Source organism: Pongo pygmaeus, chromosome 12, assembly GCF_028885625.2.
Source record: "Pongo pygmaeus isolate AG05252 chromosome 12, NHGRI_mPonPyg2-v2.0_pri, whole genome shotgun sequence".
Lineage (NCBI taxonomy): Eukaryota > Metazoa > Chordata > Mammalia > Primates > Hominidae > Pongo > Pongo pygmaeus.
This window is the reverse complement of record NC_072385.2, coordinates 69,616,471-69,643,983: the sequence shown is the minus strand read 5'-3', so window position 1 is coordinate 69,643,983 and position 27,513 is coordinate 69,616,471. Positions and strand designations below refer to the sequence as shown.

Sequence of the window (27,513 nt, the reverse complement as noted above, 5' to 3'; positions counted from 1 at the left end):
GATGTTTGTTAACGGTAGCACAATAGTGCAAATGAACTTAATGCCACTGAATTGTGCACTTAAAAACAGTTAAGATGATAAGTTTTATGTTTATTTTTACCATGATCAAAAAGAAAGAAAAAATACACACTAAAAAAATACAAATAACAGCAACAGATCCTCAAGTTGTTAACAATTACTCAAATATGAAATTTATAAATCCCAATAGTTTATTATTTATCCATTCAAAATAAAAATACTATTGAAATATGCTGGCTGAAAATGTACCCTTTAATTTCTTTTAAAAAGTATAATACTAAATCCCCGCACTTTTGGAGGCCAAGGTGGGTGGATCACAAGGTCAGGAGATTGAGATCATCCTGGCCAACATGGTGAAGCCCCATCTGTACTAAAAACACAAAAATTAGCTGGACATGGTGGCGTGTGCCTATAATCCCAGCTACTCAGGAGGCTGAGGCAAGATAATCACTTGATCCTGGGAGGCGGAGACTGAAGTGAGCTGAGACTGAGCCACTGCACTCCAGCCTGGCGACAGAGTGAAACTCTATCTCAAAAAAAAACAAAAAAAACAAAAAAAAGCGTAATACTAAAGTGACATATAGGATTGGATATCCTTTGTCTTTGAGAAATAAATGCAACAATGTAGGAAAGTAAATTATTAACCCTGGTAAATCAAACAAGAAATTCAAATAGTCTATTCCTGTAATGTGGTAAATTCTACTAAAAAACAAAACAACTTTTTCTGATTATAAAAGTAATACTTCTCTTTGTAGAAAATGCAGGGAGAATAGAAAAGAATAAAAAATTTAAATGACATCTAATCTGACCAGCTAAAGAAAACCACCAAAAAAACCCAAGGTTTCTCCTTGTTCTAGGAAGATAAAAAGGTTAAAAAAAATTTTTTTTGACATAGCTGAGATCACACTATATAAGTACATCTATATCTTGCCTTTTTTTTTTTTTTTTTTTTTTTGAGACGGAGTCTTGCTCCGTCACCAGACTGGAGTATAGTGGCACTATCTTGGCTCACTGCAACCTCCACCTCCCGGGTTCAAGTGATTCTCCTGCCTCAGCCTCCCGAGTAGCTGGGACAAACATGCACCACCACGCCCAGCTAATTTTTGTATTTTTAGTAGAGACAGGGTTTCACCATATTGGCCAGGATGGTCTCGATCTCTTGACCTTGTGATCTGCCCGCCTCGGCCTCCCAAAGTGCTGGAATTACAGGTGTGAGCCATGGTGCCTGGCCCTGTATCTTGCATTTTTAACTGAATATCATAATGTATGTATTTTCTCCTGCCATTAAAAATCCTTGGCTGTATATAATATTCCATGGTAAAGAATGTGTCAAGCATAATTTATTTTACCATTTCTCTATTGTTAGACATCTAGGTTCTTTCCAATTTTTAGTTATTTTTAAATTCTTCAATAAAAATGAACAGCTTGTAATTAACATTATTTTTCAGTGAAGTAATACTTGACAGAATCACAAACTTTTTTCACAGTAAAAAGTACCATATTTCATGTTATCTGCAAAGATGTACGTAAGTACTAGTTTAAGTGGTCCAAATGTGAAAATGAGAAATTACAATAAATCAGTTTTCATATAGCACATACATAAAATAATAACTCTACTTAGTTTAACTGACATAGAGCCATTCCACATAGTGGAATAACTACAGTAAATCCTCACTTAATATGGATGATAGGTTCTGGGAGACTGTAACTTTAAGTGAAACCACGTACAGCAGGTTTTTGAATAACACTGTTTCCTTCAATGTTATTGAAAAAAAACATTGAAGGAAATGTTTCACTATAATGATGAATGAAAAAAATAGCTTTGGTATAAGTTGTTTCACTTAAAGTCACAGTTTCCAAGACCTATCCATAACATTGAAGACTTACTGTACTTTAAAAAATTACTGGCAAAAAGTTGGCCAGTTCTACACTATGCAATGTAAGAGTTCTATATATCTAGACATGCAATAATTGAGGTGTGTGATGATGAGGTCATGGTCAGAATGTAACGAGTGAAAACATGGTTTAGTTATTGAACACCTATAGATACAAGTTTGTGTCTGTCACTATCAATAGGTAGGATCAATATTTTAGAAGCAGTCTAAATTAAGCACAGTGAATCCCACTGTATAAAACTTTTGTGAACCTGATTGGAGAGCTTACACATGTGACTTAGCATTGCTCCAATGTGAATAAAGGAAAATTCATGTCATACACAGGTACCAAAGTCCCCTGCACTATTTAACATGGTACTCAGGAGATTCTGGGGATGTTAACTAGTACATAAAACACAATGCTAACAGTTGATAACTCAAAGAATATCTAATTTCACAAATGGTCCCTTTTAACTGTTACACATAGTAATTCCTAATGATTGTATTCTGTTTTTATTTTTTTTCATTTTTTGAGATGGAGTCTTGCTCTGTTGGCCAAGCTGGAGTACAGTGGCACAATCATGCCTCACTGCAGCCTTGACCCGCTGGGGTTAGGTGATCATCCCACCTCGGCCACCCAAGTAGCTGGGACTACAGGTGTGCATCACTATGCTTGGCTAATTTAAGAAATTTTTTTGTAGACATGAGGTCTCATTATGTTGCCCAAGCTGGTCTCAAACTCCTGAGCTCAAGTGATCCTCTTGCCTTGGCCTCCCAAAGTGATAGGATTACAGGTGTAATCCACCGTGCCCAGCCTGTATTCTTCTTAAACCAAAGCTATGACATGTTGGTGATTCAAACCAATATGTATTAGAGTCTGACATCTTCTGTAAAATGATACGTGACCTGTTCTTTTTGTTATACTAAGTGGTTTAAAATTAAGTGGCTTGACTAAAGAGACAAAATAATTAAATGTAACACATGATGCTTGATTGGATTCGTGCCCAAAAAGTGAAATAAAAATGTAAAGAAAGAATATTAGCAGCCAGGCACAGTGGCTCACACCTATAATCTCAGGACTTTGGGAGGCAGAGGTGGGCAGATCACTTAGGTCAGGAGTTCGAGACCAGCCTGGCCAACCAACATGGTGAAACCCCATCTCTACTAAAAATACAAAAACTAGCCAGGCGTGGTGCCACACGCCTATACTCCTAGCTACTCGGGAGGCTGAGGTAGAAGAATCACTTGAACCCGGGAGGCAGAAGTTGCGGTAAGCCAAGATTGCGCCACTGCACTCCAGCCTGGGTAACAGCAAGACTCCACCTCAAAAAAAAAAAAAAAAAAAAAAAAAAAGTAAATTAGCAAGGTAATTTGAATATAAACAATGTATTTTAAAACACCATTATATCAACATTGACTTTATAGAAAAATGGATAGTTTGGGGTGATTTTGGGGTGTTTAACAATATTGTACCTCTAGATAACCTAGGAGAACAAAAAGTCACCAGAGGAAATATTACTATATAATATTTAATGTCACATAAGCATAATATTTCTTTTTAAGTTATAAAATTATAACTTATTAAATTCTTAAAATTGTCAAACTCTGAGGTACCTAAATTTTTATTTAAAAACAAGCCTCTTTAGAAAAATTACAAAAACAAAGAAACTGTGTTTTATTCTAGTTTGAGTCTTTATTTACATATTATGTATCTAGAAAGCTGACTTAATTTTAGGGATATTCTGGACAAACTAATTTATAAGCTTACCTTCACTCTCTGTAGGAAAATTGTAAACTTAGAGAAAATATCCTTGAGCAGATCAAACCACTGGGGAAAATTCAACATTCTCATCTGATCTGCAAGCCTAGAAAAAAATAATTCAAACAAAAATAATGATTGTCTCTAGGCCAATATAACATCTACAAACTGGAAGAAATGAGACTAAATACCATCTAGTGATAAAATGCAATTTTATCTAGATACCTAACTAAAATGTTAAAGAGGTAAATTACCAAAGAGTTATGGCTTATTTAAACATTTTTAAGACTGGTAAGTTAATTATATCATATATCAATTTCATATGAACAAGCTTTATGATCACTGAATGAATAAATCATAGAGAAGTAAGTGTGAAGATATACTCTGGAATAAAAATGGAAACATACATCTCTCCCCAAAATTTAATAATCTGCTTTTCTAACTACAACTTTAAAAATACCATATGAGAAGTAATATGGCATGGTAGTTAAGAGCACTGGAACCACAACACAATGCCTTGGTTTAAAATAGCAGCAGCTTATTGGAATTGCTAGCTATGTGGCTCTGGCAAGTGACTTAACCCCTCCACGCTCCAATTTTCTCATCTAACATGAGGAAACTGACAGAACCTACCTTATATGGTTGTTGTAAATATTATATGAGTTAATAAAAAATACTTAGAACAATGCATGACACATTTTTAAAAGTACCATGTAAGCAGCAGCCAATATTATTTTGATAGTCGACACAAATCATTAACTTCAAGGTGAAAAAAAGTAATACAAAATATAATTCATTCCCTAAAGATATTTTATAGTACCAAAATGACTTATTACTCTAAATTTTTAATGAACACAGCTTCAGTTAAGAGTTTATTCTAAAAAGATACTACAACACTTGATATACAGGAAGTTCTCTACTTAGATGGAGAAAATTCCCTAGGGAAGAAGAAAAACTGACTCTCCATGTCCATGGAGCTTCTAATAGTGTCCCAATGACTTATGTTTTCCAACCACTAACAATTCTCTGATTATTATAGTTTGCTTCAACTAATTCTGAAATTGAGTTTTCCCTAGGTAATAGTGTGGAAATTAATACTCCATTCTGTGAGTTTGGCCCAAGAAAGTTTCACAGTTGTACATATTGCTATTCATATCTAAGCCAGCTAAAAACATTTAAATATCCATATGAACAAGAAATTCAGTCATAAAATATTATCACTATTCTTCTTAAAATAATAGAATAGGAATTTTTCTTTTCTTTCTTTCCTTTTTTTTTTTTTTGAGACAGGCTCTTACTTCGTTGCGCAGGCTGGAATGCAGTGGCACAATCACAGCTCACTGAAGCCTGGACCTCCCAGGCTCAAACCATCCTCCTACCTTAGCCTCCTGAGTAGCTAGGACTATAGGCATGTGCCACCATGCCCAACTTATTTTTTTAATGTTTATTTTTGGTAGAGATGGGGTCTCACTTTATTGCCCAGGGTGGTCTCGAACTCTTGGGCTCAAGCGATTCTCCCACCTCGGCCTCCCAAAGTGCTGGGATTACAGGTGTGAGTCAATGCGCCTGGCAAAGAATAGGAATTTCTAGAGTGAAAACAAAAAAAAAAAATACAAACATGGGCAATTCAAAATCACAAACTCAAACTTCTCAAAGCCAATTAAAAGTTGAATTTTAATTATATAGCTCAAAATTTAAACATAATGCTTGCTATGCCCCTGTAACGAATTATCTTCAATTTCACCTCTCCATATCTATGTTCTGACCCTGTCCATCCTGCTCTCTGCTCTGGGAAGCTAACATGTGGGCCTGGCCAATGAGGAGCCCTTACAAAGACTGGAAGGAGTAAAGGTACCTACTCCTCTAGCTCTCTAGTAAAGGTACCTACTTCTCCTGTCTCTCTCAAGGGTTGCCTCAGGGTGACTGCTTCCCTCTACTCAAGGTCACAGCTTTTTTTCAACTACCTTTCTCCTCAATTCTGTTAAGCACTGTCTTTGTTCCGCACTGTCACTTGTGATTTTCCTACACCCTGCTCACACCTTAGTAAATAATTCCTTAACGAAATCTACTTCAAATTATTCTAATTTACATCTATCATCTTTTCTCTGACTGATAACCACCAACCTATATATTTATACTTACTTCACAACAACATCTGTGTCTATTTCTTCTGTTTGTGAAACTTTATTAATTACACACTGCAAAATTTAAGAAAAAACAATTTGATTAATTGTCTTTCAAATCCTAAGTATTCCACGTTCCATTTGTACATTAAAAAGGCCCTTACTATATGAACAGACACTTTTTAAAAGAGGACATACATGTGGCCAACATAACTGATCATTAGAGAAATGCAAATCAAAACCACAATGAGATACCATCTCACACAAGTAAGAATGGCTATTACTAAAAAGTCAAAAATAACAGGTGCTGGCAAGGTTGTAGAGAAAAGGGAACACTTATACACTGCTGATGGGAGTGTAAATTAGTTCAACCATTGTGGAAGACAGTGTAGCCATTCCTCAAAGACCTAAAGAGAGAAATACCATTCAATCCAGCAATCCCATTACTTGGTTACATACCCAGAGGAATAAAAATTGTTCTGTTATTAAAGACACATGCACACGTATGTTCACTGTAGCACTATTCACAATAGCAAATACATGGAATCAACCTAAATGCCCATCAATGATAGACTGGATAAAGAAAATGTGGTACATGTACACCATGGAATACTATGCAGCCATAAAAAAACAATGAGGTCATGTCCTTTGCAGGAACATGGATGGAGCTGGAGCTCATTATCCATAGCAAACTAACACAGAAACTGAAAACCAAATACTGCATGTTCTCACTTGTAAGGGGGAGCTAAATGATGAGAACACACAGACACATAGAGGGGAACAACACACAGTGGAGACTATTGGAGAGTGGAGGGTGGAGGGTGGAGGGTGGGAGGAGAGAAAGGACCAGAAAAATAACTAATGGGTACTAGGCTTAATACCTGGGTGATGATATAATCTATACCAAAAAAAACCCATGTCACATGTTTACTTACGTAATAAACCTGCACATGAACCCCTGAACTTAAGATAAAAAAAAATTTTAAAGGCTCTTACTGACTACAATAATTATTTTACCAGATTTTTATCTCTTATGTATCTCTCACAGTGTTTGAAAAGCTGATTACAATTAGCCAATTAAATAATTATTTCAGAGTATGTTTGAACTGTAATAATTAAAATCATCTAATATTCAAAGCTGTTCAAAATCCTACACCAGAAAAGCAGAACTATAATACTTAGGAACAAGGTGTAAGCCCCATATTAAAATCCCAAAAGAAATTAGTATTAGAAGTTACATTTCCTTGTGATACATGAAACAGTTTAAAATTAAAAAATAAATAGTTAGATTTAAAGTCTGGGAATTGAAACATATCAGTTTTTAGAAATTGCTCAAAATATATATACAGAAAATTGTACAAATTATGTTTACAGCTCAATATTTTTGTACAAATGGAGTACATCTGTGTAATCAGAACTCAGCTCATGAAACAACCTTGCTAATACCCAGAGCTCCTCCCCTATTCCCTCACCAGTTACTACTTCCTCCCAAAATATACTATTGTCTTGATTTTTAAACCATAGAATAATTTTGCCTGCATTTGAGTTTTGCGTAAGTGGAATCATACAATGTATACTTTTCTGTGTCTGGTTTCTTTGACTCCACATTATGTCTATAATATTCATTTGTTATTCTGTGTAATCTACTCATTCTCATTAATGTATAGTATTCCACTGTACAAATACATCAAAATTCTATTTATCCTTTCTACTGGTGATGGAATTTGGGCTGTTTCCAATTTTTTAAATTACAAATAGTACTGCCAGGAACATTCTCCTGCTGTGTTTTGGTGAACTTATATACATATTTCTGTTGGGTGCATACCTAGGAATAGAAATGCTGGGTCACAACATGTATGCAAATTTGGCATTACTATATATTGCCAACAATTTTTCAAAGTGGTTGTACCAATTTAAAAATACAGTGTTTTAATCAGTGCTTGAAAGAGGGGATGATTATAATTTTTTTGCTTATTTAACTTTTAAACTTACTTAAACTTTAAAAACTGATATATGTACATTCAACCTAATGATAATAATCAATTAAGCCTAATAAATACCTTTAAAATTATATTATCTTTTTCATATATTAAGAAACTGAAGTTCATTGGATAAGATTTATCTGACTAAAAAAAGTCAAAACAAAGATCAGGGAATACTGAAAAACACATGGATTCTAGTTTATAATTCCTTAGAGATTAGGATAAAAAGGAAATGAACATTTGTCTACTGCTGGTGGGAGTATAAATTGGCAAATCTTTTTAAATAGGAATTAAATTCTATACATCAAATAACTTAAAAATACTTTTCACTCTCTAACCAATACTTCTACTTCCAGGAATCAGTCTAAGAACAAACATTCTTAAGTACGAAAAACAAACAAAATAACTTTATACCACAGATGTCTGTCACAGTGCTATTTATTGTATTAAATTAAAAACAACCTAAATGTTCAACACAGAGGAAAAGTTAAGTAGATTTAACATAATGTTAATGGGACTTTACACAATCATAAAAAATGAGGTTTCTGAAAGCTTTTATAATAATATGAGAAACTGCTTATGATTGTAACTGAAATATACGTATAAAATCATATACACATAATGACAACATAAGAAAATCAGTCTACATAAGAAAAAAAGTCTACACATGGAAATATTCCTATAGCAATAATCTTTTGGTTGGTAGGGCTATGTTTTACTTTCATTTTTCTAAATTTTCAGTTTTTAGATAAATGAGCTATATTACTATTATACTATATATATTATTACTAGGATAACATAAAAATAAACTTCACAAAGGCTCCAGACCAAAATATATCAAATAAAAATGCATAATTACCTGTTTAATGATATTCTTTGCTGTAATAATCATTTTTTCACCATAGATTTCTAAAAAATTAAGCTTTCTTTGTTTTAAAAGTCCAAATACAAGAGATACTAGTCTTTCCTGTTAAAATAAAATAAAAGTATGTAACTTGACATTTTAAATATGAAGTAATTTTACTTAGAGGTAGAAATATTCAGCATCAAGAGTTCTGTTTGATCCTCAGATCTCTATCCCGCACAAAGTATTTTCTAGCAGCCTGAAAAACCCCTCCCACAGCAATCTTATCATGAGATTTTTGGAGTCAGTTTTCTAAAACAGATAAACCCTACCCCACCACAGTGAACCAATGAAGCTGGTTTTCGGGCAAAACAATACAAGGGTATTTTTTGTTCTAGTTTCAACAAGTAAAAAATATCCTTCTCACACCCTGATGACCAATAAATACTCCATGGGCCCTGTGGGGTTTTTTTGGTTTTTGCTTGTTTGTTTTGAGACAGGGTTCCACTCTGTTGCCAAGGCTGGAGTGTAGTGAGGTGATTACAGCTCACTGCAGACTTGATCTCCCAGGCTCAAGTGATCCTCCCACCTCAGCCTCCCGAGTAGCTGGGACTAGAGGCATGCACCACCACACCTGGCTAATTTTCAAATTTGTTTTGTAGACTCACTGTGTTGCCCAGGCTGGTCTCAAATTCCTGGGCTCAAACGATCCTCTAGCTTCAGCCTCCTAAAGTGCTTGGATTATAGGCCTGACCCACTGCGCCTCACCCCTGTGCTTTATAATGCATAGTCTGGAAGACTGAAATAATGACCTAGACTCTCACAGTGGGAAGTCAGCCGCTAACATCTACAAAAGTTTCTTTACTTAGGCGGTTATCGGGGTTTCTGGGATTTTTTACTAGTTGTTGTCAGTGATTAACAGAGAAGTTACCAGCTAAGTGAAGCTTGGATATTATGTATTTGTAAAACATGTTCATAATAGGTACTCAGTAAATTTGAATGACGGGTAATTACCATATGATAATGATCACTTTTTCGGGTTTTTTTTTTTTTTTTTGAGACAGGGTCTTGCTATGTCATGATCATGGCTCACTACAGCCTCAAACTCCTGGACTCAAGTGATCCTCTTGCCTTAGCCACCCAAGTAGCTGGGACTACAGGTGTGCATGCACCACTACACCCAGCTAATTTTTTTATTTTTTGTAGAAATGGAGTCTCCCTATGTTGCCAAGGCTGGTCTCAAATTCCTGGGCTCAAGCAATCTTCCCAACTCAGCCTCTCAAACTGCTGGGATTACAGGCATGGAGCCAACGAGCCCAAATGTGATCACTTTTTATAAAACACAAGCTCCAGCACTCGCACACATAAACACAGAATATAAATTAATTCATCCTATATCTGTATTTTTAACTTGGTCTGTAAGCTCATTTTAACTCTAATTTCTAATTAAGCTATACAATTATTTTATTCTCTAATTCCACAGGATAGTGAACAATTATGGTGCTTGCTAAAGTCACATAGGTAGTGAAGGACTTCATAGGTTTGATAGCCCTTGAAATTTAAGATAATTTTGCTTCCTATAATCTGAGAAAAATGTGTTCTAAGCCAAGACTGTTAAGCAATGGCATCATCTTCATTCCACAGTTAAAACACATACCTCTTCTAAAACTTGACAGTCATCTTCCAGGGGTCTATTTAAGTCACTGTGAGAGTAAGTAGAAAATTCTGCAATCATCATTTTATCTATCAGTTTTTCTAATTCACAAAGCTGTGATCCCAAATGCCTAAAAAGAGAAAAATGTTATATTTATATTCACTAAAAACTACAAATTCGCTCCACAATCAAGGGAACTAGTAGGTAAAACTTTTCCAGTTGACAGTACCTGTGCAAAAACGCAATGTTTTCAAAAAACGAAGTCCTTTAACTTACCAAAATAACTGCAAACATTTCATCTTCTAATTCCATTTTTCTCTTTACAGTTGACCCTTGAACAACATGGGGGTTAGAGGCACCAAACACCAGTGCAATCAAAAATCTGTGTATAACTTTTGACTCCCCAAAAATTTAACTAATAGCTTATGTTGACCAGAAGCCTTACCAATAACATAAAGTCAACGAACACATTCTTTTCTATATTATGTGTACCATATACTATATTCTTACAATAAAGCTAGAGAAAATATGGTACTAAGAAAATCCTAAGGAAAAGAAAATACATTTACTATTGATTAACTGGAATCAGATCATCATAAAGGTCATCTTCACATTGAGTAGGCTGAGGAGGAGGAGGGAGAGGAGGGGTTGGTCTTACTATCTTAAGGGTGGCAGAGGAGGTGGAAGTGGAGGCAGAAGAGGCAGGCACACTCAGTATAACTTTACCGAAATGCATTGTAATTTCTGACTTTACTTTTGCATTTCTCTAAAAATGTTTGTTTCTATATGGTACCAATCCTTCTTCCACCATTTGCTTTAGTTTCAGTGCCCATATAAGAGTCCGTGTCATAAAAGAAGTCAAAGGCAGTCTTGAATAATGGGAACTCTGCTGCCAGATTGTCTAATGTCATCTTGTTTTCTGGCACTGCTGCTTCTATCTCTTTTTCCTCATTGTCTGGCATTGGTTTGAGAACACTCATCTCCGTCAAGTCATCTTCTGTTAATTCCTCTGGTGTGGTATCTATTAGCTGTTGAATTTCTCCAAGATTCTTATCTTGAAACCCTTCATTCCTCACCCTTGTCACATCCACAATCTCTTTCATGATTTCCTTGTCTCATAGCATCTGCACACAGTTTTCTCTAACAGGAATTTATTGTTTCGGGCTTTATGGTCTTCACAACTTTTTCTATAACAATGACGGCATCTTCAATGGTGTAATCCTTCCAGACTTTCGTGATGTTCTATCGGGGTTCTCTTCCATAGCACTGATAATCCTTTCCATAGAGTAGTGTGTGTAATGAGCTGTAAAGGTACTTATGACTCTCTGATCTAGAAGCTAGATTACAGATGTTGTGTTTGGGGCAAGGAGATCATTTTAATGCCTCTGGTGCTGAATTCATGGGTTTCTGGGTGGACGGGGCATTGTTCAACACCAAAAGAACTTTAAAAGGCAGTCTCTTATTGGCAAGGTATTTCCTGACTTCAGAGACAAAGCATCAATGGCACCAATCCAGAAAAAGCGTTCTCATCCAGGTCTTTTGTTGTATAAGCAGAAGACTGGCAGCTGTTATTTATCTTTTCCCTTTGAAGCTTGTGGGTTAGCAGCTTTATAGATAAGGGCAGTCCTGATCAGAAACCTGACTTCATTTGCACAAAACAGTAAGAGATAGCCTATCCCCTCCTGTCTTAAATCCTGGTGCTCACTTCTCTTCCTTGCTAATAAATGTTCTTTGTGGCTTTTTTTTTTCCCCCCCCAGAGTAGGGCACTTTTGTCTGCATTAAAACCTTTCAGGTAGATATTCTTTCTCCTCTATTATTTTCTAAATGGCATCCAGGAACTCATTTGCTGCCTCTTTGTCAGCAGAAGCTGCTTCTCCTATTATCATGACATTTTTTTAAGCCAAACCTCTAAAATTATCAAACCATCCTTTGCTGGCATTAAGTTCTCCAGGTTTAGATCCTTCACTTTCCTTTTGCTTTAAATTATCACTTGATATCTTAGCTTTTTCTCAAATAATATTAGAGTCTATAGGTACGCCTTTCTCATAGTAAGCCTGCACCTACATAAAATCTGCATTTTCAATAATGGATAAAAAGGTACTTGCAAAAAGAAAAGGTTTTTGTAAATGCTGTTGTAGCTGGAGTGAGGACTTCACAAATTTCTTTTTTTTTTTTTTTTTTCCACAACCACAACTGCAGACCTCAATCTACTATACACATCAAGGAATTAAACTTTTTACTGTAAATGTCATGACTTCTCTCTGCTTCTTGGGAGTACTTCCAGCATCACCAGTGAACTTAGTATGGGTCCCATGGTGTTATTTAAGGTGTATAGTATGTATTAAAAACAATAAAAACCATGCAAAAACTGTAAGAGATCACCTTTTACTGTGATACTCAATTTACTGGAGAGAGGAACTGCTCAAACATAGATGACTAGCATCACTTCAGCTCACCACAGTAGCAACAGGAGGTAGTTATGAAATTATTACAGTGGTACAATATGTACCACAGTTAGTTTTTTGCAGTTATGATTTAATACTGCATGAGTGGGGCCATACACAGTCTCTGTGCAAGTTTTGATAAATTTTAACTTTTTAAATAGTGCTGTTATATTTTATGGTAGTAAATGATAAAATAGACTAGTATCTACACATATTTTATGCATTCATGGCATATATATTTCTAGGCTATGTGGTAAGTTTTTTAAAACTTTCACAAATCTCCAAAAACTTTTCCAATATATTTACTGAAAAAAAATCTGTGTATAAATGGACCCACAAGTCCAAACCCATGTTGTTCAAGGTCAAAGGTGTACCTTTAGCCTCCAAATAAATGTGTTCTAGAAAACCTGGTTACTGGGTATATTTATGATTGTTTTCCACAGACAAAATATTGACATTCTAAGACCTTTCCTTATTAACCATTTACTGAATATCAATGGTGGTAGCTCCCTAGTCGTTCATTTATTCAACAAACATTTGTGCCTACCCTGCGCTAGGCCCTGTTCTGGGTGCAAATAAATATCTGAAGGACTGTATGTACAGACGGACTCAATTCAATCTTTCTTATAATCAGTTTGAGTTACTGTGCAACATCCCTTAGGTCATTAAACTGAAAGTCATTGAAACACAAGACTGAAAAATGTAAGGATGAAGTACTTTCATATACGAAGGGATTTCTGCCATACTTTCAAATAGCTGTGTAAAAGCAATGAGCTAAAGAAGCCTAGATAACCTAGTTGGTCCAAAGAATTTCAAAACTTAAGCGAAAGAGTCCAATGGAAAATATGTTTATATCTCGGGGAAAAAAATGTTTTAAGCTCTATTTTGAGGGGCAGTTTTAAAACATTTAAATTTTATATTACATTAAAATTTAAAAACATTTAAAATATATCTACACTACATCTACTTGAAAAACAAATCCTTAATATTGGCAACTATATTTACTAAGAAAGATGAGATATAACACAATTTTTAAAAAATTAGTTAAAACCATTTGACCTTTTGGGTAGATGCATTATTCTTCTTTTATAAACAACATATGGTAAGTAGGAGTAGTGATAATTATGAAACAAATCTGATAAGTGAAATAACATATAAGTTTGCATCTTACAACATGAAAATTATATTTCTTATAGTTAATAGACTAAAAAGGTTCTCATAAATGGCATCAATATCTTACAGTAGACTAATTTAGAATATTTCCACTAGTACAAACTAAAACATTGTCACAAGAGGAATTTGGCAGTATCTAGCAAAATCACAGAGGAATTTTGACCTAGGAATCTCACTTCTTAGAATCTGTCTCGAAGATGCATGAGCAAAAATACCAAAGAACATACATTAACTGCCCTACTATTGATAACTGTAACAGAATAGAAACAACCCAAATGCTGACCAATGGGGAATGGCTGAATAAATCACAATGCATTTATTTTAAATAGATATTACTCACTTTTAAAAGAACTGATAAATATCTATACATATAGCTATAGAGCAGTTTTTTTTTCATTATTTCCCCTCCAGAAGCCTTTTCTAATCTCACACACACAGAACCCCATGAAATTTTTAATTTTTTTTTTTTTTTTTTTTTTTTTTTTTTTAGACAGAGTCTCCCTCTGTTGCCTAGGCTGGAGTGTAGTGGCACAATCTCAGCTCACTGCAACCTCCATCTCCCAGGTTCAAGCAATTCTCGTGCCTCAGCCTCCCAAGTAGCTAGGAATACAGGTATGCACCACCACACCCAGCTAATTTTTGTGTTTTTAGTAAAAGACAGGGTTTCACCATATTGGCCAGGCTGGTTTCGAGCTCCTGACCTCAAGTGGTCCACCCACCTTGGCCTCCCAAAGTGCTGGAATTATAGGCATGAGCCACGGTACCCAGCCACCCCTAGGAAACTTTAATGCCACAAATATATTATATATCTGTTTATGTACTATGGCCCTTTGAAGGGTCACAAACCATTGTTACATTCAAGATTTTTTTTCACCTTTCAAGACCCAACGTTTGCCCTCGAAGTAGTATCTTCCATTGAGAATGCATGCTGTAGAGCAGGTACAATATCCAGAGTATATTGTAAGGTAAAAACAGCAAGGTGGAGAACAGTATGTACAGTGCGCTAACGCTTATCTAATATAAGAGACAGACAGATAGATGGATGGACAGATAGATATAAACTAAAACTTTTAAATGAGACTTATGGTAGGGGTTGTGGGGGAGAAAAAATGAGGTCATACTGATACTTCCATTTAAATTCAAGACTATATGGTTTTTACTTCTTCAATCTTACACATGTATCTCCTTTTAATCAGGCTGAAAATTGTGATTACTAATGACACTAACATAATTCCTCATTTGTTTTATCCCATAACATACACAGATTGTCTCAGAACAATATTATTAATACAAACAATATAGGACTTTTTCCTCTTCTTTTCCTTAAGATATATCAAAGTCGCTTAAAAAAGAAAATTATTTCCCAGTTCTGTCCACTACAAAAGCCTAGAAATAATGGCCAATCCAGTAGCAAGAACATGCCTACTACCCACATGGATTTCTAAATACTATTTCCTACTAAAAGAAAGTAGGGCTCCCTAGACAAATGGCAGATTACAGGTCTGGGGTAGGAAATGCATACTATAAACATCCTGTCATAACACAAAGTAAGAAAACTGTCAATAACTACTTGGAAATCATGTCAAAAAGACTCAAGAATGAACTTGAGGAGGTTCCTACAAATGATAATTCAATTTGAACATTGATAAAAATTAAAAAGCAAAGAACTTAAAACACTTTGCATATAAATCCATGTATTTATAATATCTTTAAAAATTCATCAGTTATCTTTGGAGGATGCTAGATTTCCAATTCGTTATTTGAAAACAACTCAATAAAGGAAAACAATCTAGCATTTATCCTGTCTAATCTTTTAAGAATTGTCCTTCAAAGGGTGACCAAATAATTGTTATAGAGAAACATCAATTCATAGAAATATTCCAGTGAATAAGTAAAGAAAGTGGGATAGAATTAGAGTATCATAATTTGTAGCCCACAATTAATGATAAACCTAGACAACAACTATTAAATGGCTGCTAATCATCAAAAGAGAGACTTTTCATGCTTCTTGACTGAAATACACACCACTGTCTATTAAGTGCTCTTGTCAAAAAGTAAAATTTAAAGCTAATCAAGCTTTTAAAACTAACTATCAATTACAGAGAATATAGGTGAAAAAATAACATGCTAAACATGGAAACACAGTTTACAAAATCCAAACTATGAGAAGCACTATAAGACAAACCCAGTTTCTTCGATTAGTATTTTGAAAGAAAATTAGAATGGATAACTATGGATCAAAAAACACTTGAGACATATCAACCAATTGCAATATATAGATATTATTTGGACGCTGATTATAATAAACACACCGTAAGAAAGAATTTTGAGACAAACAGGAAAATCTGAACATTGACTAGCTATATTTGAAAATATAAATGACATTAGAGTTATATTTTTAAAAAATCCTTATCTTTCAAAGATACCTAATGAAATATTTATGAATGAAACAAAATGTTTGGGGTTTGTTACAAAATAATATAGGATACAGATAAAACAAACTTGGCTTTGCACTGACAACTTAGATAAACAATTTATCTAGCTTCCTATAATTCTTTTCATATAATTTCCTTTATTGTTGTGTATGTTTAAGTTTAAAAAAAAAAGTGACAGTGTAGGATATAAATTTAGACCTAATATTGCTTGGCTCTCAATTATTTTTATAAATATCATTGATTCTTTTTCAATGCAGACTAGAGGTTAGCACTCAGGTATGTGTTACCTCAAGTATAAATAGTCTTCCAACAAATCAACATAAAGAATTATGGTGGGAGGTCCATATGACTGTACCTACTGATATTTGGGCATCAAAATAATAAAACTTTCCGTCGTTTCGGCACAACTTAAATGCAATGTTCTATTTGATCTTAGATATTATTTTAAATAACTTGAGTAGCTTCATTTTTATGCATCCTTAAAGTAATTTTAAAGTTTAATTATATAATACAGACTATATAATTCATTTAATAAAGAACCTCAATACTAACACCAAATAGTACTTATTTTATAATCACAGGTATTTTATATATGCAAGAATTTGTCTACACAAATCCTTAAATGCAACTTTCAGAACTACAATATTTTACAAGTTTCACCTATTCATCCTCAATCTATTCTTTTATATTCTTGGCTACTTTGACAACAGATGCAATAATAATGATGTGTGCGTTATTATTAACTTTAACAAAAATATTTAAGATAACTCTGCTAACACCTTGTTTTAAACGTATGTATCCTAATAATCACATACAGTAATTTAGAGTGGTGAATCTACTGAAATGACAACTAAAATATCACTTTCTGAAAAATATATCCAGCTAAGTAAACTGAAACAATCCCAATACTTTCTACTTAGATACGCCTCAATTTGCACATTAATTCAGACCTTCTACTAAGCTGTATGTTCAATACAGTGACCTCTGTGCTGTTCTTATCAGAAAACCTTGTATATCAATAAACTCTGTAGTAATTCTAGTTTCATCAAATAGCAAGAAGTCTGATTTCTTCATCACAAAACATACAATGTGGATGTTTTCTTACTACAATATTTTAAAATCTAAATTATAGGAGATTTAAGGTCAAATAACATGTTAAATACCTTTTGATACATCCAATAACAAAGATCCCTTCAATGGAATCTCAAGGTGGCCACTGATCAATGAAATCATAATAAACTGGAATCTATAATAAACTGAGTGTTTTGCATCTTTTCTTTCGAGACAAAACGAAAAAAGGCTTACAAGTAGAAAACAAGCTAGCTGCACTAATTTTTATGCCAAAATCCATTAATATGGTAGTTCCTGGCTGCTGAGCAAACCTATAGCTCAATTGCCCACAGTTTGTACAATTAAATTAGTATTGATGTTCAGAGTGATCTATTTGAGGCCCTATAAGATCTGCAAACAAATATATTAAAAAGCATAGCTCTCAAGCCCAGTGAGACCCAAGTTGAATCTCTACTGTACCATTACTTAACTTGCTATATGACCTCAGTTTTCCTATCTGTAAAGTGTGGGTAACACTCCCTATCTCATAGTTTTTTGGGGAGTGGGCGATGTCAATATACTTAGCACAGTATCTGGTACAGAATTATCAAGTATTCAATATATGTCCTCTGTTGTAGAATGGCGGTGGTAGTAATCATGGTATGAAGTAGTAGGAATAGAGTGTTAACAACAATGATGAAAACTAAGAGTTTCTACACAAAGCTTTACAATAAGAGCAAATAACAACACTACAGCACTAAGTTTCAAGGTAACTAAAGATTTTCTGTATCAAAACCTGCAAGATATCAACATTCAAATGCATTCTTGGGCTCATAATGAGACTTCTGTACTACATCTGCCTAAGCATTTGAATGCCATTAGCCTCAGCAATACTTTTAGTTAAATTAGTATATAAATGATATATATTGTTTCAATGATTATCATTTTTATTGGTAATAGATAGCAAAATTTCATTTCATATGTAATGGTTAAAAATATTTATATGCCAGCCAGGCACGGCGGCTCACACCTGTAATCCCAGCAATTTGGGAGGTCAAGGTGGGCGGATCACGAGGTCAGGAGATCAAGACCATCCTGGCTAACACGGTGAAACTCCGCTCTACTAAAAATACAAAAAATTAGCCAGGTGTGGTGGCGGGTGCCTGTAGTCCCAGCTAGTCAGGAGGCTGAGGCAGGAGGCGTGAATCCGGGAGGCGGAGCTTGCAGTGAGCCGAGACTGCACCACTGCACTCCAGCCTGGGCAACAGAGCAAGACTCCATCTCGAAAAAAAATAAAAAATTATGTCCTAATAATTGAAATTGCCCAATTTTGCAACAATTCAGGCAGTAAAATCATTCAAAATTTTTTAAATTTAAAAATTCTACAAATGTACAAAAGAATTATAATAATTATGAGTTATGCAATGAGTCAAAATTACCCTTCAAGTTCTGAAGAGGGGAAATCAAACTTGGAACTTATACAGATACATCACACCCCCAAATCCATTAGTAGAAACCTCTTTGAATAGAGACAGGAAGATGTGTTAGTTGAAAATTTTGTTTTAGAACAAATTTACGTAGGAAGATGCTACCACTTTAATTACAAATCATGAACAGTAGTTATAAACCAGGCTTCTCAATTATGGTGCACATTAGAATCTCCCAGAGAGCTTTCAAAAAAATACAGATGCTCAAGCCTTAACCTCTAGAAAGTCTGACTTAATTGGCTTGGGTGAGGTGTGGCACACTTTTTTAAAAGCTCTTCTGGAGATTTTATTATGCGCCAGGATTAAGAATTATAGTCATATAGACTATAAATGGGAAATTAGGGACAATGATTATAGACAGGAAAAAAAAGAGTGGAATAAAGTGTCAAGATACATTTGGTAATATACTGAATAATTCATAGAGTTCACAAATACATATTAAGATGTGTACAACATAGCTCTTGTCCAAGACATTAGAATTCAAAGCCCGATAGAAAGATTTAAAATAAAAACACAAACCATGACAAAACATGGTAGGAGACTGTAAAATTTCATTAGAGAATATAAACAAGGTGTTCTGGGAGCTCAGAGGTCACCAAAAAAGTTTACATGAAAAATAATTTCAAAGTCAAAAAATACAGAAGGAATGAGAAAAAAGAAGACACACATAAGCATTATTTGCTACTGACTAGAAAAAATGTGATGTTAGGTTAATAGTACACAGAAAAATGGTAGACAAATACAACTATTAAAATTCCTTTTTGAAAACAGAGATTTGCATTCGTGGTAATTTAACTACTGAAAAATTTTGGTATGAAAGTTCCCTTTAAAAGCAATAGACCCAGTCTGGGCAACATAGCAAGAACTTATCTCTACAAAAAAATTTAAAAATTAGCCTGGCATGGTGGCACAGACCTATAGTCTTAAGCTACCCAGGAGGCTGGGGCAGGAGGATCACTTGAGCCTAGGAGTTCAAGGCTATAGTTGAGCTACCATCACACCACTGCACTCCAGCCTGGGTGACAGGGCAAGACTGCATATATATATATTAAATAGAACATTTTTAAAAAGCAATACAAAGAACATTATAGCCAAAAGCAAAACTTGGACTAAGATTCATAAAATGGAAAGACTATTAACAAATAAATTCAAAAGAGTCCTTTGCTTGTCCTACTGAAAGATTTCTTATTTCAAGTAAGATGCTTGCTTAGTATATGGCCCACGAAATGACTGAAATATGGACTCTGATATAAAAAAGACAAAAGCGTGTGAAATTCAAGTAGAATATTTTTTATTTCCTAATGGGAGAGTATAATTATTTTAATAAACTAACGAGAACAGCTTATAACCTAATGCTTATGTTACCATAAGAGACCTCTAATACATATTTTACTGGATAAAAATCAATCTATAAAGCGTCCAAAACTAATTCTTATGCTTCTAAATAAAGTTAATGGCCTTAAAAATATCTGTTAAACTATATAAGAAAGTAACTAATGTTGGTATTTAACAACCTTTAGCAAAAGGAAAGATAAAGTCAAGAAAGTAAATCATCATATAGGATTTGACACAAATTTAAAACAAAACACAAAAAGAATGGGGTTATAATAACAAGTCTTAAACTACTTCACGTATGATTCAGTATTCTTCCTTGACTATAAAAACATTTTCTTTTAGAGTACTTTTGTTTTTGAAAATAAATTGCTATATATTTATTGGAAGTCAGAGACTCAAGTTCTGATACCAAACTTTTAAACAGTTATAAACATATTGGAACTGACAGTTGATAGGAAACTTTACAGAAATGTTTTACATGAAGAAATAACACTCTTTACACATGTGGTTCTGAAAAAAATAGAAAGATATTGAGCAAAATGTAGAAAATCAGAACATCTGAAAGTCTTTTTAAAAATCATAAACATTTTTGGCAGAGCATGGTGGCTAATGCCTGTAATCACAGCACTCTGCGGAGCCGAGGAAGGCAGATGGCGTGAGCTTAGGAGTTCGAGACCAGCCTGGGTAACACGGCAAGACTCCATCTCTACTAAAAATAAAAATCAGGCCAGGCACGGTAGCTCACACTTGTAATCCCAGCACTTTGGGAGGCCGAGATGGGCAGATCACCTGAGGTCAGGAGTTCGAGACCAGCCTGGCCAATATGGTGAAACCCTGTCTCTACTAAAAATACAAAAATTAGCTGGGCGCAGTGGCAGGCACCTGTAATCCCAGCTACTCGGGAGCTGAGGCAGGAGAATTGCTTGACCCCGGGAGGCAGAGGTTGCAGTGAACTGAGATCGTGCCACTGAACTCCAGCCTGGGCGACAGAGCTAGACTCCAACTCAAAAAAAAAAATAAATAAATAAATAAAAATTAGCTGGGCATGGTGGTGTGTGTTTTTAATCCCATCTACTCAGGAGGCTGAGGTGAGAGAATGGCTTGAGCTGGTGGTGGGTGGGGAGTTAACAGGGTAGCAGGGGACTGGGTGTGGGGGCAGAGGTTGCAGTGAGCTGAGAGCTCACCACTGCACTCTAGCCTGGGCAACAGAGCAAAAACCCTGTCTCGAAATAAATACATACATAAATAATAGACATTTTTAAATGAAGAATATTTTATACTTTGAGTTAAGGTATAAACAAAGTAAGGTTGAAAACAAAGGTAAGCTCTTCCTTGAGCTCATAATAAATACAAGATTATAAAATTTTTATTCTGTAACCCAATAAATCATAAACTACTGAGAATAAATAAATATTCAACCCTCTTCTTAAAATTACTTTTCATGAGTATTGACCATAAACTTATGAGTCAAGGAAAGTAAAAGTAAACTGCATGAACTTTGAGGTAAAAATTAGAACAGTTTGAGAATTTGTGTTTGCCAAGGCAGCATTCAATCTTTGATTCTATTTCTCAGCTCTGTACTATCTATGGGATACTGGCTCCCAATATTCATCAACACTCATGATATTATACAGTAAGTGGTAAGTTAAAAACACAGCTTCTGTCATTATAGAAATCCATTTTTCTAAGGCAATGACAAAACTGACATTTATTGAAAAAATACATACGACATACAAATTCAAAGAAGATAAATCCTTATAATTTCAAAGGTGAAAGAAAAATTAAAAATAATTTAGTTGCCCTGGGTTCCATGCTAGGGAATTCAAAGTAGACTTCAAAAAAACATGAATCACCCAAAATTGATTGCAAAATTTCATGTACAGGTATATTTTTGTGGAAAGATGGTCCAACAGTAGCTTTCAATGGATTCTCAAAGAGGTTTGTGACTCAGAATGCTTTCTATAACCATCCAAGTCTGGATTAGGTTCCACCCCTAAGGTCAGAGCTCCACAGCAATCTTTCCATTCATCACAATATATTACACTATATCATAACTATGCAGTAATTTGTCTGCTTCCTGCCCCATGCCAAATAAATTGTAGAGACTTTTAGAGCACTGAACATCTCTACTTCATTCATGACTATATTCCCAGTACTCATTCTGTCTGGTACTCGACATGTAATAGGTGCTCAACAGCCATACCTTAACTGAATGAATCAATCAATTGTTCATCTAATTAAATTTGGTTTCAGCTTTAAAAATATATCCTGAACATTCCAATTACATGTCTTCAGTCAATAAGATTTATAATTCAATTAAAATAAATGTATTTTGAAGCTAACTTTTCCATAATGGATTAAGTTACAGAGCACATCTTCCATAAAACTTTACAGTCACTTACTAGTACGTGGTTTGGATGGTTTTCCCAGCAGATAGGAACTTCTACAAGGATACTGCAAGCCTGCTTAATGGAACGAAATTTTGATGGCTTGCAATTAGTCTATAAAATAAACACTTTGGAATGATTTCATATAAAATATCTAAAACCTAAGGTATTTTCAAAATAATAACAGGAGAAATTGGGTCTTTTCTATCACCATGTGGATTTCTTTTGCAATTTGATAAACAGACTGCAAATCAGAAATAAATTTTAATAATTATTCAATTTTAAATCTATTAAAGGCTTTCAACACAAACTTAATTTTAAATATGCTGGTATTCTCTCCACCTTGACCTACCATTGTGACACAAAGCTATTTCAACATTTTCAAAATGTTAATGTTGTGACTGGCCTTGCATTTATCTCATCTCCTAGAAATTTTCATTTTGCTTCTCCATCCAAAGGTCTCTGAAAATATTATTCCTTATGGTTTTTGTTTTGCTAATACTATAATATCAGAATAACATTATTAAACAAATGATCAATCTGGAAGAAAAAATATCCATTTAACTTTGAATACATTCACACTTTTAACATTACGTACTAAATCTTACCCTTTAAAAATTTCTATTATTTCTAGTGGCTTACTTAATGGACATACCGGAAACTGTGAATGCCCTGAAGTTCCTGCTGTAGAACCTCTTGTGTTGTTGCTATTAAGTCCAATGCTCCAACAAATTCAGAAGTAGATAATAACACCTGTACTGTAGGCTGAGTCTGGTGTACAGTGGCCATTAACTTCAGCTTATTGTATACTTTAACACAATTATTTCTGGTAAGTGCCAGTCTTAAAATGTGGAGTGATCCTTCACACATTACTTTATCAATCTGTGCAATTTTATCTCGAAGCATTTTTACAGCCTGGGAAGTTTTCTTGAGGTAGTCCTGCAACTCGTGTTGAGAGGTCATTGCATGAAAAAATGCTTCTGAACGTAGAGAGATCTGGTGAGCAATGTTTACTTCCACAATATCCAGATAATGGCTCAGCTTAAAAGGGAGGGAAAAAAATATGAAGTACTATGAGCATACCTTCCTTGATTATCCAAATACTTTATGACAATGATAAAAGATTTCTACATATACTTTAAATTCCATTGTGTGAATTGTTTGATTGTGAGATCCTTGAAATTGGGCACAACAAAATGGAAGGAAGATAAAGGGTACAGCCCAAAGATATAAATGTATGACAAAAGAGTACAAGGTCATTTACGTTCCTCCTCTGTTCCTGTCATTACCACCTTCCAAACACCAACTGCTTTCTAAAAGAGTACCCCACAGACATCTCAAACTACAATTCCAGTTTCAGATGTTCTAAGATCTGAGAGACAGAGAACGATCTCCTTAGCCCCCAATATCATCACACATCATTTATCTGACTAAATAGATGATTATACCTTCCATTTATTGACCTCCTCCTATGGATTAGGCACAGGTATTTTACACACATCTAATTTTTCTAATTTTAACAATCTTGAAGTATAGGTATTATTATTATCATTTTACAGATGAGGAAACACAGAGAGTCATGTAGTTACTAAGTAGCAAAACTAAAATGTTGGTATATCTCTGACTGAAAAACTGAAGCTGTTTCTATTATACCATTCTGCCTCAAAATGCTGAATAATCCAAGATAGACTGATGGTTCAGTAACAAATTACAGATAAGGTACTATAATTCATTTGGATTTTTTTCAGCTGCTTATTTTACATTTCAAAAGTGATTCTTTTATCAATTTGTAAAATTCAGTTTATTTCCAACGAATTTTCCTCTTAAAAGTTCAACAAACGCCTTAAACAATTAGCTCATATATATTTTACTAGTAGCACTACCAAGATTAATTCTTACAGTAATATATATTTTAAATGCTTTCTAAATTTCAAATATGGACTTCTAAAACTTGTTTTGCCTTTTCTTCCTTTCTAACTGTATATGCCTTTTTTGGCTATATTATCTTTCCATTATTCACCCATTTTTTTGCTTTGAGATTTTTTAACCCACAGCTCAGACTTCGGGCATTATCGCTGAATGTCTTCGGATAATTCATAGTTTCAAAGGGTTAATGAACTTTCAACATTTAGGTCTCATAAGATTAGAAGAGACTATCTGGTCATCAAATCTGTTTCCCTAAGGAAATACAGAGTATCATTCATATCTTCAATAATGCTCCTTCAATAATCTTACAATATCTAAATAGGTTACAAACAAGAAATTTTTCCATAGGTTAAATCTTGAGTTTATGCCCTTTTGCTCTTTCATCTTCAATATGGCTGTTCATTTATTCACTAAAAAAGCAAAATGGGCACAAATGTACTAGGGTAAACTGCAAGGTAACATGGACTCAATTCCCAGGATAGTAAATGGAGAATAGATATCTTTAGGACAGTGCTACCCAGAATGTGATTTATATGCTGCTGCCAATCTGTGGACTGTTTAACAGGGCCATAATAAAATAAAGAATTTTGCTAGAAAGTAAATCAACTACATCATTAAGCACACTGTATTTTTTTCAGACTTTCTTAATGAAGTAAGCAGTGCAGTGATTTGCATTCCAGTGCAAACTCCTTATTTTACTGCAGACCAGCACTTTGCATAGTACAATAGAATACAAATTTCTTTAATTCTAGTTATAGCATCCTTGCTCTTTAAAGCGAACACGATAAACCAGCTGTTGTCCATCATAAAAGGAGTTTGAAAGTGCTCTCTTGGAATCCTGTCTTCTATTCCTATTCTAAGAACAGAGCAGAATGAAAAGGAGTCAGAATGTAAATACAGCAAATCTGATTCTGCAATTTACAAATAAAAAAAAATTTCCATTATTTTAGTCACTTTAAACATTCAGCATAAGAAAAGCATTTGAGTCTCAAAGATTTTTTGAATTTTCAATAATCCATTGATTTACTCTTTTCAAGGCATAACATTTTTATAGTTTATTTCCTATTAAAATGCTATAAAGGAAATAATTTTTAAATTATCTGTATTAAAAGTACCTGTAAAGATTGATGAGACTTTTACTGGCTTTTGCTGTTTTTCTCTTTTTAAGGTATTATTCTCTCAGGGCATATACTTAGAATATGAAAGCCTGTGTCATGAGTAAGCCTGTGTCTCTAAACCCATGGTTTTCGTCAGATTTATCAATTTGTTCCTATGCACGGAAAAACCTTTTTATAGGTGAAAATGTTGCCAAGGGAAAAAGCTCATTTTCATTTTCAATTGTGAGAAAAGGAATACTCATGATTTCTTCCCCATATTTCTCCTCCCCAAGCTAGTCTTTTCTTCAGTTTCTGAGGAGGACTGAACCTGATTTATTGATGTCTTCCTGAGACAAGCTTTCAGATTGCCAGGGGATATCACTAAAGTAAAACAAAATCACTACTTCTCATTTTAAGAACTACCTTCAGTTTTACACGAGCTCTAAACTGAATGCTAAGAACAGAGATCAAATGTCTTTAGAAGATTCTTGATAAGTAAATTATATTTAAAGGTCTAAATATTAAATGACTTTCAAGGTGTTGACTTCTGGACTACAGAACATTGTAAAATGTAAAGAACTGCTGACTAGTAACATGTAAAAGACTAGGCTTTGCAAAGCTACAAAAACAATAGGAATATTGTATTCTTTAAGATATTTTTGTTTCAAAATAATCATCCCTAGGTGAAAATGAAAAACAGTACCTCGGAAAACATTGGTTTTCTGTGCTTTAAATCATTCTTACAAAATTAGCCAATGTAGGGATGGGCACGGTGGCTCACATCTGTAATCTCAGCACTTTGGGAGGCCAAGGTGGGCGGATCATGTGGTCAGGAGTTCGAGACCAGCCTGGCCAACATGGTGAAACCCCATCTCTACTAAAAATACAAAAAATTAGCCAAGCATGGTGGCACACACCTGTAGTCCCAGCTACTTGGGAGGATGAGGAAGGAGAATTGCTTGAACCCAGGAGGTGGAGGTTGCAGTGAGTGGAGATCGTACCACTGCACTCCAGCCTGGGCAATAGAGCAAGACTCCGTCTCAACAAAATAAAAATAAAAATAAATAAAATTAGCCAATATGTAAATAAAATATCTGGGATAACTGCAAAGCAATTTATTGTGTTAGCTAATATATCCTTTCAATTAAAATTCCATCAACTGCTCTTTCAGGTAAGAAGCACTCAAATAGTAAGTTTTTCTTTGTTAATCTGCACAACTTGTGTTCCACTGAATCAAAATGCTGTTAGTTTATTAGTTAAGACTGGGAGGCTTATAGTTATCAGTAACAGCAAAAACGAATGTAAAAGTACAGCTTACTAAATAACTAAATCTGAACCCATGCAAACAGTACCACTTAACTAGAATAGTTTCCTACATGGAAAAAGTCAAAAAGATATTACCTTTTCTTGAAGCAACTTTGAGGAAGCTGCATCACGATTTCCTTTTCCACCAGCAGTATTAAAATGAGACCATGGTAAAACTGAATTAAAAGTTAAGGAATCATCCAAGGCAAAATCTGGTTTCATAAAAATCTATTAAAAAAATGCATTTCCCTCAATTAGATAAGTATTTTCTTTATACCCATTATCTCTTCTAACATCATGATCATTAAACGAAATTAACGTGGATCTTGAGTATGAATAGCAAAAGCAAGTGATAACGGTCGAGTTATTCACACAAATATCTATAAGAAAAATGTGTAAATTTCTCACCAAGCTTAAAATACTCATAAAAGATACAAAATGTTTTTTGCCTTTACCAATGGAGATGGTCATTCTATTACTACAGGATCATACTCACTAATGCAGTCCTACAGGTACATACCAGAGGCAGATATAATACTTATCCTAAAATTTCCACATTATTTCCCACTGATAGTTTTTTAAAATGCCAAATATCAATTTCTCTAACCTATATTTCTAT

General features: G+C 34.3%; 1 protein-coding gene across 2 annotated transcripts in view; it reads right to left on the bottom strand.

The window, feature by feature from the left end:
* Positions 1-27,513, bottom strand: part of VPS54 (VPS54 subunit of GARP complex) — a 120,125-nt gene that overhangs the window by 49,716 nt on the left and 42,896 nt on the right. For both annotated transcript variants that reach the window (XM_054475130.2, XM_054475132.2), the window contains exons 6-11: positions 26,991-27,122; positions 23,222-23,607; positions 10,258-10,384; positions 8,616-8,723; positions 5,794-5,849; positions 3,661-3,757 (exon numbers count right to left, since the gene is read on the bottom strand). In XM_054475130.2, coding sequence (XP_054331105.1) covers positions 3,661-3,757; positions 5,794-5,849; positions 8,616-8,723; positions 10,258-10,384; positions 23,222-23,607; positions 26,991-27,122 — 906 coding nt within the window. The remainder of the gene's footprint in view (positions 1-3,660; positions 3,758-5,793; positions 5,850-8,615; positions 8,724-10,257; positions 10,385-23,221; positions 23,608-26,990; positions 27,123-27,513) is intronic.